General features: G+C 43.2%; 1 protein-coding gene across 1 annotated transcript; it reads left to right on the forward strand.

Annotated features, from left to right (window-relative positions):
• Positions 1–1,865: 1,865 nt before the first annotated feature.
• LOC101353827 (gastricsin-like) lies at positions 1,866–10,087 on the forward strand. Its single transcript, XM_012556679.1, is given in 10 exon segments — positions 1,866–1,917; positions 2,515–2,663; positions 4,887–5,025; positions 5,577–5,699; positions 6,390–6,588; positions 7,708–7,830; positions 8,553–8,697; positions 9,626–9,724; positions 9,939–10,038; positions 10,041–10,087. Coding segments are annotated over 10 exon segments (1,176 nt in total).
• The last annotated feature ends 1,906 nt before the right edge of the window (positions 10,088–11,993 follow it).

The following is an 11,993-nucleotide window of genomic DNA, read 5'->3' on the forward strand; positions in this document are numbered from 1 at the left end:
TTGAGCACACCACACCTAGAGGAGGAGGCAGTGCAGAGTAATGGTTAGAAAGAGGTTCTGAGGTCAGACAAACCAGACATGAAATCCCAGCTCTGCCTTTTATGAACTGTGTGATCTTTGGGAAGTTAAATTAACCTCATAAAATTGTTGTGATGATTAAATAAAATGTATATCTTATGTACAATCAATGCTCAATAAACGTGAGATATTGTCATTATAAGGATATCTCTGTAGCTCTTAAGATTCCCTTTAAAAACCTTATTTCTATAAAGAAAGATGAAATCACACATATGAAGTTGAAACCTTCCTTGGGTTTGTACATAGCTTCAAGCTTCAGGGTAGATTCATAGCAAAGTTCTAGTAACTCCTCTCATGACCACAAGTTAACTTAGGGAATCATTTGGTGACTGGCTTCTTTTACTCATTGCTTCTAATAGTCTCCAATCCAAAAGGCTATGTCTAAATTGTAGATGGAAGGGCATTCATTAAGTGTGTCATTTGCTGGATTAAAAACATTGATGTCTCCTAACAGCTTACAGGACAAAGTCAATATTCCTTAGCACAGCACGGAATGGTGCACCTGATCATACCCATGTAGATACTTACTACTGTAGTCCAGTGGGTCTATCAATGGTTTGCTAGTGTGTTGTAATCAGTTATGAGGCATATAATAAATATTTTGATAGTACTAATAGTTAAAACATTGAAGATACTGAATATGTACTGCTTTAATATAGTATTGTAGACTCAAGATTATTCCTCTTACTGCATTACAGTCCTTCCATTTCATGTGGTTTCTAGAATATCAAAAAATTTTCAGAGTTGTAGGTAACATGCTCAGAATTGTGCACACCCAGGGGGAAGTCCTTTGGATCTGTTTTGGGCTGGTGAGGAGCCACTATTCTTCTGACCACGTTGGTCATAATGTTCTCTGAGCTTATCACACATCTTCCCTCCTTTTTGCCATTGCTCAAGCTTTTCTTCTGCTTCAATGGCTTTTTCACCTCCCTTACTCCCTCATCCAGCATTCTGCAATATACTTACACAAATGTCACTTCCTTTGTGAAGCCTTTCCCAAGCCACCAGGAACTATCACCCATTCTCTCTGCTTGCGTTATGAATACTTTTATTATCACCTTCATTCATTCAACAAACATTTGAATGCCTCGGGTGATCACAGTGCCTCATAATTTGATTGTGTGTCAGTTACTCAAGCAAGAATGCAGACCTTTGCATACAGGAATCATTTCTTAATTATCTTTGCATTCCCAGAGCTTAGTACAGAGGTGAGTACAGAGTAGGCATTCATTAAATGGCTGTTTTATGAACTAAAAAATAATTAAAGAACAAAGAGCAAAGAATGACATGGACTATGAGAATCATATATGGAAGGCTATAGATGAGACAGAGCAGAAGACGGGGGAGAAGGAGGGAAAGAAGTGAAGATAGACTGTAAATCTCAAAAAAGCACATGTCCTTTGGAGCCAAACAGCAAATTGTTCCATTGTTCTGGTAGAAGTTTCCAGCACCCATTTCTCAGTAGACACAGGCCACCAGGATACTTTGTCCTCAGTGCATTTTATGTTTGTTGTCAAATCCTAATCCTTGGACTGCGTCCGCAAAGTCATTAATTGCTTTTTAAGTTGTTGACTATGGAGTAGATATTAAAGTCATTTACGCCCACCAGAGGGAAAGACAACAAAATCCTTGTATGTGGAGGGGCACAAGCTGGTACAAAGGTAGGAAAGCCCATGTGCCTAGAGACCAAAAGTGCAGAGCCCAGGATATAAAAGAGAGACCTAATCTCCCTCCATGTGCTCTGCCACAGTGTCTTGCGTGCTGGCAGGGAGTTGAAAATCACCACCATGAACCTCATGGTCTTGGTCTTGGTTTGTCTACACTGCTCAGAGGGTTTGGAAAAGTGTGTGCTGGGATTCAGCTTCCTTGTGAATTCCAGCCCTCAGGGAGCCTAACAAGAATAGAGAAGACCAAAGGCTTTCTTTTTCTGAAGCTTCCTGGAGAGGTAGTCAGTGTGTCACTCAGTATGAAGAACTGAGCACCTACTGTGGCCCAAGATTTGAAATAGATGGATGGTGTGTATTAAATGTGTCTGTGTGCATGCGTATGTGTGTATGTGAGTACATGTGTGTGTGGGCGAGGGGGGAGGATGTGAGTTTATAAGGGTGGTAGGGTGGGTGTTTTGTTTTCCAAGAAGGAAGGATGCATAATCCCTGCCCGAGGCTTATAAGAGGGACTTGGAAGAAACAGACATTTATTCTTGGGAAATAATACATAAGCAAAAAACAAACAGCAACATAAAAAATAAAATTATGTGAGTTTGTGTATACCTATGTTGGGGATGCTGGAATGGTTACAGTGGTCAGAGCTGGCTAGAATCTGAGAGGATTTCCTGTAAGAAGGCTCTTCTTGAGCAGAGTGTTGAAGAGGTTTGAAGACTCTAGGCCAGATCATTGAAGGAGTAGTTTTAATGGGGCAAGGTGAGGCTCATCCCTTTTGTTTACCCGATTCTCCATAGAATCATTTAGTCTACTTGCCAGGTGATGGAGGAGCATGGTGTACTGGAGACATTCCTAAAGACCCACCCAAAGGTTGATCCAGCTGCCAAGTATCATTTCAATAATGATGCTGTTTCTTATGAGCCTGTGATGGTTAAGATAGTGTGTCAGCTTGGCTGGGCTATGATTCTCAGTGTTTATATATGATCACTCCCATGATTGAATATGCTGTGAGTAGCCAATCAGATGAAAGGGAGTTTCCTTGGTGGTGTGGCCTGCATCTAAATATAAGCAGATGTTCTGGCTTTTTGCTCACTCTGGATCCTGTAGCTGCCTCCTGTTGTCTCGCCTCTGGTTCTTGGGACTTGAGCTGTCAGCTTATCTGCCGAACTTGGGATTTGTCGATCTTCACAGCCTGTGAGCAGAGCCCTGCTCTCTGAACTGCAGATCTTGGGTTCGCCAGCCCCTGCAGCTACATGAATCAGGAGAAACCTCATGGTCTTTCCTGCCGATCTTGGAATTCGTCAACCTTCACAGCCTGTGAGCGGGAGCCCTGCTCTCCAACCTGCCAATCTTGGGCTGGCTAGCTTCTGTGGCTGTGTAACTTGGGAGAGGCCTCTACCCTGATCCATGGACTTGGGACGTTCTAGCCTCTACAATCACATGAGCTGTTTCCTTGATATAAATCTCTCTATATATATTTATACGCTTTTCTGGTTTTGCTTCTCTAGAGAACCCAGCCTAAGACAGAGGCCATCACTAACTACATGGATGTGGGTGGGAGTGGGGGGGCACTGTTCATAACCCTTGGCTAATAACCATTCTCAGACACTCATTTTTACCTCTCATTAGCTACGATTTTGAACTAGTTACTAAACCTTTCTAAGTCTCACCCTTGTATCTGAATAATAGAGTTGTGAATTGGTACCATCTAATAGTATAGTAGTTCCTTTTCTTTTTCCCTTTCCTCTCATTACTGGCCCATCTCTCTAAAGTCCATTCATATGGTTACGAGATTCATAGACGGAATGTTTGAGTCAATTGAGAGATCCAAACCAAGTCCTAGCAAAGAGCTACAAGGGGAAAGAAGGAAAACACGTGTGAGGCTGCCAGGCCATGCAACAAAATCTCCAGTGCCTCCAGACACTATTTCAGTGGAAAAGTATACATGTTCCCTGCTGGTCCTCAGAATAAATGTTTTAATGTTCTCAAGGCTATAATGTCTGATCAGGGCATCTCGACCCTCTAGTTTGCTATACACTTATCCTTAATGAGCTGCTATGTAGAATGTCAAAGCTGGAAGGTACCTTAGGGGGTCTCCTATTTCAACTCCCACATTTTTTTAACCATCGTCTCACCACTATTTATTTCCAAAACTTTTTCATCACCCCAAACAGAAACTCTGTATCCATTAAGCAACAACTCCCCATTACCCTCTCCCCACAACCCCCAGTAACCACTAATCTACTTTCTGTCTATATGCATTTGATTACTAAGGGGAATCACATAATATTTGTTCCTTTGTGTCTGTTTTATTTCATTTAGCATATTTTCAAGGTTCATCTATATTGTAGCATGTATCAGAACTTCATTTCTCTTTATAGCTGAAAAATATTCCATTGTATGGATATACCATGTTTTGTTTATTCATCTGTTAATGGACATGGGTTGTTTCCATCTTTTGGCTATTGTGACTAATGCTGCAATGAACATTCATGTACAAGTATATATTTCAGTCCTTGCTTTCAATTCTTTTGCATATATACCTAGGAGTGGAATTTCTGGGTCATATGGTACCCCACATTTTATAGAGGAAGGAACTAGAGTCAGGTAAGTGAAAGAATCGCCAAATTCACTTAGAAGTTAAGCTATCTCCTAGTGAAATGCTCTTCTTGATCTCTATGCTGCCTCTCACCCCAAACTTTTTTAGTTTGTACCCTTTGCTAGTGTGTGACCAGGAAAGAGGAGAATGGTGGTAAAAGTATCTAACACTGGAAGAGAAGGGGAGAAGGGTGTGTGTGAGACAGAGAGAAGTGGAAAGGGTAGATGAATACTGGAAAAGGGAGAGAAAAGTGATTACTTCTCTAATTCAGTGTGTTCTGGCATACCCTGGCAAATCCATGGAGGTTTCTCCTTACCAAAAGTAGCAAACACACTTGGAGGAAGATACTGTCTTGCCAGATTAAATCTTAGATGGTCAAAGGACTAGACTTGCAGTTAGGGACAAAAAGGTGGGATATCAAAGAGGAGCTGTTTCCAGATGGGAAGGAAAACTTGTGGGAGAAGCCTCTTATTCCTCCTAGGAAATGATCTGGGCAAAGTGGGCTAACTTCTTCCCCACCTTAGGACAAGGCTGAGAGTTTAATGAAGTTAACAAACCTTACTTTGCAGTCACTCTACTTTGGGAAGATCAGCATTAGGACACCACCCCAAAATTTCCTGGTCCTCTTCGACACTGGCTTCTCCAACCTGTGGGTACCCTCCACCTACTGCCAAAGCCAGACCTGCTGTGACTACCACCATCACAACCCACCTCTACGGCTGGAAGCAGAGGAGGGGCAGGGAAGGGAGTGAGTTAAGAAGTAGCAGAGTCAGAATTTGAGCTCAGTTGATAATTCTAAGTCCAGACTTTTTTGCACATAACCATTATTTTCATTCTCCTCATATTAGGAATAGCTAGAAATTCTATCCTTAGCCTGTCAAGTACTTCAGCAGAAGTTGCTGATTGTTCTGGAGAGAGGCAGCAGAAGTACACTAGGCTTCCATTCCTTTCTACATTTCTCCTTCCCCTCAGCTCTCTTCTGGCCCGGAAATCTTGGCTCCTCTGAGCCAGTCCTTCTCTCAGCTCATGATGGGTTGGGAGGAACCTGGGCAATTTCTATCATCCAATGGGACGGACTTTTCTGGGACCAACACGGTTTGTCTATGGTACAAAGGATCTGAGGCTGATGCCCTATTTCAGCCTTGGTCTGAAGATCTCAGGATATTGAGGATAAGTTGTCTCCAAGTGCTTGTGGAAAGCAGTGAATGACACTAATACTCCATTCTGTCTCTCTACAGTTGATCACAACAGGTTCAATCCCAGCCTGTCCTCCACCTTCAGAAACAATGGACAAACCTGTACACTGTCCTGTGGGAGTGGCAGCCTGAGTGTGGTCCTGGGATACGACACCGTGACTGTGAGTGATGCTCTCTTAGCCTACTAGAATTTGTGGTTTTGGTCTCATTTTCTAGACTCTTAAGCTATCAGAGAAATCAATGATTACTAATTATGTATAACCTTCATAGAAGCTGAAAGTTGGAAGGGACTTCAAAGGTCATCTAATTCAACCTCCCAAGTCAGGAATTGCTTCCACAGCAGTCCTGACAGGTGGCCTTATAACTAGAAGGCTCTTTATGTTGTATTAAAGTTTGTCTTTTGGTGACTTTACTCCCTGGTCTTAACTCTGCCTTCTGCAACCACACAGAATAAATCTGTCTCCTCTTCTACACAGTAACACTTTGGATATTTGAAGACATGTCCTTTCACTCTTTTCTTATTTCTATAGGTCGAACACCCACAGTTCCTCTAATCCTTCCTCCACATGGATTATTCAGTATAAACCCAGTTGCTGTCCTTTCACTGTTCATGGAGGGAGAAACTGGAACTCCAGGAAACAGCTGCCTTTCCCTCCCCAACACTCACACATTTTTCCCCTCAGACACATACATGGTTAGGTGACAATGCTGCTCTTCCACCTCCAGTCCCACCCTCATGGTTGAGCTCTGCATCAAAGAAGCCAATGTCCTCTCCCCAGGAGAGGTTCTTGATGCCAGACCCTGTGAAGCATTAGTCCACCTGAGTTGTAAGCTCCTATGTCTGCTCGCCCCAAGTTCAGAACATCGTCATCAATAACCAGGAGTTTGGCCTGAGTGAGAATGAACCCAGCAACCCCTTCTACTATTCAGACTTTGACAGGATTCTGGGCATGGCCTACCCAAACTTGGTGGTGGGGAATGTCCCAACAGTCATGCAGGGGATGCTGCAGCAGGGCCAGCTCACTCAACCCATCTTCAGCTTCTACTTCTCTAAGTAAGAACCTGTCCTCCCACCCGTTGTCCTGGCTTTAGAGCACCCATGCAGCCCACACCCAGGAGCAGACATGGCCCAGGTTATAAAGTTTCCTGACACAATAACTTGCTATATAGAATCCAAGTATTTCTAAAAAAAATTGTGAGGAATTTTATTTGGGTGGGGGAGAGGTTTATTTTAAGCATACTGTAAGATTTTTAATTATGCTAGGCCAAAAGCCATATGATGATTCTTTTCTTAAAAGTGAGTGGTATTCCCTCAACATTTATTTTTGTAGATCTGGAGATTGAAGTCTTGGATTTGCCCAATTGTAGCTCCATAGAACAAGCCTCATGAGCATTTTCTAATAAAGAGAAAAATAAATCATAATTATAATAATGCCTTCAGCTTTATAAAGTATTCTTGGGTTTATTGCTTCAAGTGACATCTCAAAAACCCTGTTATTAATCCCACTTTACCAGTGAGGAAATGGAAGCTCAAACAGGTTGCCAATATTGATCAAGGTCACCCACTGGTAGATGTGGAGCTATGACTCAAACTGAAACAACTTGATCACAAATCTAGTGCTTTTCCTAGTCGACCTGCCCTTGAACTTTTGTGGCAAACTTTATTCCCTGCTCCATATTCCCTGAACACACGACCCTCCAGGTACCTAAGTCCAAACCTCTTTTTTCTATGACTGACAGATTCAGGATAGTGAACACAAGAGGCCTAATTTCTTTCAACATTGTCTAGTTCTCAACCTGACCATGGTAGGAATATTCCAGTCGTAGCTCACTGGAGATCTCTGTTGAGCCCCATTCTAGGGGATACCAGAGATGTTTCTGTTCTTCCTCACTTTGTCTCAGAGAGCATTTCTCTGGGATGCTTTTATGGTTTGTTTTCAGGTGCCTAGCTTCCAACTCCATCTTCTCCTTTATGGACATAATCGGTGCTTCCAATTGTCTAATACTTAAGTGTTACTCTTAGGTGTCTCTCCCTTGCAGCTCTGAGCCAGGTGACTCCCCCATTCTGCTGACCTCTGAGTCTGAGGGAGGGAGAGAAGGAGAGAGGAGAGAGGAATTGCCTGTCCTGCTGTTCATGTTGTGGGAACTCAAGTTCTTCTACATTTCTCCCTAGCCAACCAGCCTGTCATTATGGTGGGGAGCTCATCCCGGGAGGTGTGGACACCCAACTATATTCTGGTCAGATCATCTGGGTGCCTGTCACCTGGGAACTCTACTGGAAGATTGCCATCCAGGAATAAGTAGAGAGAACAGTTCCTATGGATTGTGAACATTCATAAGGTTCTCCTCCAGCATGACAGTGTTTCCTGCTCCTGTCATGGCTGACACCTTTCCTCCACATTGCACAGGTTTCTTAAAGAATCACTTAAACCCTCCAGGTTGTGATGGGCCTGGAGCCTTGTAAACTCTGATATCTAGCTGTTACCTGAACTTTTTGAATTGGTCAGCAGATTGGTCATTCCTAGATCAATCCATGACTTTGTTCCTGAAAGCTTCATCATCACCCACTTTGAATATTTGAAGCATCATCTTTACCACTTTTGTCATCAGTAAGAGTAACAGCTGTCATTGATGTTTTCTATGTGCCAGTCACTATGCTAAATACGTTACATATATTATTGCATAAAATTCCACAACACTATGAGGAGGTCGGCAATGTATTTCACGCTATAGATAAAGAAACCAAGGCTCAGAGGTTAAGTAACTTGTCCAAAGTCATGCATTTCATAAGGTCAAGATCTAAATACAAGCTATGTTTCCAAAGTTCATGATCATGACCACTACCAGTAATCACAAAGGCACAGAAATGTTACATGGGCAGATGTATAATATTGGTAGCCCAGCTTCCTGAAAGAGGCAGAATGTTAAATCTGCTGAGTTGGAGGGAGAAGGGGTGGACGTGGCTCAGGTTTGTGGCAGAGGCACCTGACCCTCTTCATCCTGGTCTCCCCTGCCCAGGTTTGCCGTCGGTAACCAGATCACGGGCTTGTACTCCCAGGGCTGCCAAGCCATTGTGGATGCTGGGACCTTCCTGCTGGCTGTTCCCCAGCAGTACATGAGCTCCTTTCAGGCAGCAGGAGCCCAGAGGGCCCAAAATAGTGATGTGAGTAACCAGAAGCCAATGGCTTCTCCGCACTGCCGGACAACGTCAACACAGGAGCCTGGGTGCAATGAATTCCCAAGGGAGACGAGGAAGGGTTGGGTGGGGACCAGAGCCCCTGCAAGGACAGATCAGGTAGAGACAAAGCATGGCATTTCAGTCCATGAATCCTCAGTGCAAAGCAGGCAAGGGGGGAGAGTTTCTCACTCCATCCAAACTGTGAGTTTGGGGTGAATGGTTGTCAGAAGGTACTACTAATTCACTGCAGGTCCTAGGAGCACATTGCAACTTTGTCTGCCCACTCTCATTTGACTGCACTGGAATTTTAGAGTCAGAGGACAATACATTTCTTCATTCCACTTGGGTTTCTTTCTTCCCTAGAAATACACCTTTGGGTTTTCCTCTGAGTAGCTTCCTCTCTACAGACCTGCTCCCTTCTGTTCAGGTATCTGTACTTTGCTTCTTCCTGCACACTAAATCTTGGTTCCTCAGTGTGTGTGTGTGTGTGTGTGTGTGTGTTGAGTTCATGGACATGTGCAAACAAATGTCGATATGAGTGTGCACAAGAGTGTGTTTTTTACAAGTGTGAGCATGCTCATGTCTTTTCTCTGTAGATTGTACTTTCTGAGACTGGAGACTACATTCTAGAGTAAGCCTGACTTCTTACGGTCATAGTAACACAACCAAAATCTAAGAGCTGAGACGTGTTTAAGGAGACATGTTTGAGGAAAGGACTCAAGAAAGCAAGAAGGCCTGGTCAGTGTTGTATCTGGGAAGCAGGTCGTGCCCTTCATACCCTGAAGCAGCCTCTGCTGGAGGATCAAGGGGAGAGTCTCACAAGTGACTCAGGAAAAAAAAAGAGGGGGTGTTGAGCCCTTGTCTGGGCTCCCAGTCCCTGGGGTTCCTCAGCTTTACCTCTTCCCTCTCTCAGTTTGTGGTCAACTGCAACTACTTACAGAGCATGCCCACCATCACCTTCATCATCAGCAGGTTCCAGTTCCCTCTGCCTCCCTCTGCCTATATCTTCAATATTCGTATTTACTCCTAGGCTCTCTGGATCCTGTGAAGAGGTGGGCCCAAACTGCTGTCCTATGTCCCAGCTCACATCTGGTCAGCTATGGGGAATCACCAGGGGCCAAGCTGAGCTGAGCAAGAATTCAGAGAACCCCAAGAGTGTCACGTTCCTGTGGAGAATGGTCTCTACAATGCAACTGGTTGTATCTTCATGTCCTTTGTCTTTTTAGAACAATGGCTACTGCAGACTTGGGATTGAGGCCACTTACCTGCCCTCCCTCACTGGGCAGCCCCTATGGATTCTGGGAGATGTCTTCCTCAAGGAATATTACTCTATGACACGGCCAACAATAAGGTGGGCTTTGCCCTCTCTGCTTAGACTAACCAGAGGCATCTGTCTCCATCCCTCCCCACAGGGTGCTGGGATTGCCCTATGTTTCTGCGGACCACTGGCAGCATTTTTAATGATCCTGACCCTTTCTTCTCATGAAATTCTTACTTTCTGCGATTAATAAATCAGAAAACTCCAAACATCTTTGATGTTCCTTCTACAATGTTTTTTCTTGTGTTCTTCTTTTAGTAGTTTACTTTAAATTAAAACTTATACATCAGTTATCGTTGAGCAAGCCTTACTTATGGTGCCCCCATGTGTGTCACAGTAGGACTGTGCTCCATAGAGTTTTCAGTGGCTGATTTTTCAGAAGTAGATTGCCAGGCCTTTTCTCCAGGGCAACCCTGGGTGGACTCAAACCTCCAATCTTTCGGTTAGCAACTGAGTGTGTTATGTGTTTACACCACTTGGGGACTCCAAATTAAAATTTAGAAGCAGCTTTTTCAGGGAATTTGTTAATTGATCAACAGGAGGCCTCTGAGTGTGGAACTGCATCATAGACGTTAGGGACACAGCAGTATCTACATGGGGAGGTCTGATTGGAAGTCATCACCCCTCTCAACACTCTCTTGCCCAACATTTTTTTCTCTCCATCCTTAGAAAAGAACGTGAACCAGAGCAAAAGACTCAAGAATGTTAGAGGAAGGGAAAAAAAAAATCTTAGTATTTCAAGCAGGTGATCTGAAAGCCAAATCTTACCAGAAGACATTTTTTGGAGAGATCAGCACAGTTTTAGTAAATTTGACTGCTAGTGTGGATTTTCACAGACCCTATTACTCCCTACTGGCACCCTTTGCTGCTTCACATATTCACTTTACCTGCTTCCTTGGCCTGAAAGCATTTGAGTTTAAAACTCCAATCTTATTTCATGGTGGAAGGAACTGAGGCATGGAGAGGTGTTTATGCAGTTAGTGTCCATATCAGAACCAGAATCAATGTAATAAATATTTTATGAGAGTCTGGTATGTGCAAGTCTCTTGGATACGTAAATATAAATGAGACATGACTTTGCCCCCCAAGGAATTTTCAGTCAAGTAGAATGTCTTGCTTTTAGCATTTTACTTATTTGAAGTAAGTCCAGTAGCTGAATTTGCAATGCATGTTTGGTCATCAGCAATCATATAAAGCAGTTTTCCCTTCAAAGCAGAGATGCTGTGTCCAGGGAATTAAAAACTGGCATTGCCCTGGGACCACAAAACTGTTTTAATAATGCAGATATCACACTGATTCAAATGTAATTAGAAGGATGTATCTGGAAAGAAAAGATGCAAATAATTTTTAATCCAGATGTGAGTGTGTATGTGTGTGTGTGTTTGGTTGAGGGTAAATGTGGGTGTACATCTTTCATATCATCTCATGTGTTCCCTCTACTAATACATGATGGAGTTGATCTTATTGAATGGTTTAGTGTTTGCACTGGGCCATTTCTTTTCTTTTTTAGTGTTTGTTTCTCTTATGGGAGAAATAGATTCTTTTTGTCAAAGAGGAGGAAGCTGTAGGCCAGCCATTTCCCCTCCACCCTCATTCCCTGCCCTGTCAGCCACTGTTACTGCCTCAGTATCACCCCTATTCATGCTCTGGCCTTTGGCCTCCAGTGTTTAGAGCAAAGATCTTAAGTTAGAGATACAATTTCTGGAAAGTTCTCAATACAGTTATCAAGATTATATCACACAACCAAATCCCCGTTATCATGATCATCAGCAAGCCCCAGCCCGGTGGAACAATTAATAGTATTGACAAAGCCAGAGTTACAAAAGTCTGTCTGCTCCTAAATTCCAGAAAAATAACACCTGAAGAGAAACTTCTCCACAGCTTAAGGTTTGTTCCACCTTTTCTATCACTTATGGGATGGGAACAAGATTTGTATCTACATGTGAGTGTTCCCCACTGTTAT

The sequence above is a fragment of the Trichechus manatus genome, unplaced genomic scaffold, assembly GCF_000243295.1.
Source record: "Trichechus manatus latirostris isolate Lorelei unplaced genomic scaffold, TriManLat1.0 scaffold00073, whole genome shotgun sequence".
Taxonomy (NCBI): domain Eukaryota; kingdom Metazoa; phylum Chordata; class Mammalia; order Sirenia; family Trichechidae; genus Trichechus; species Trichechus manatus.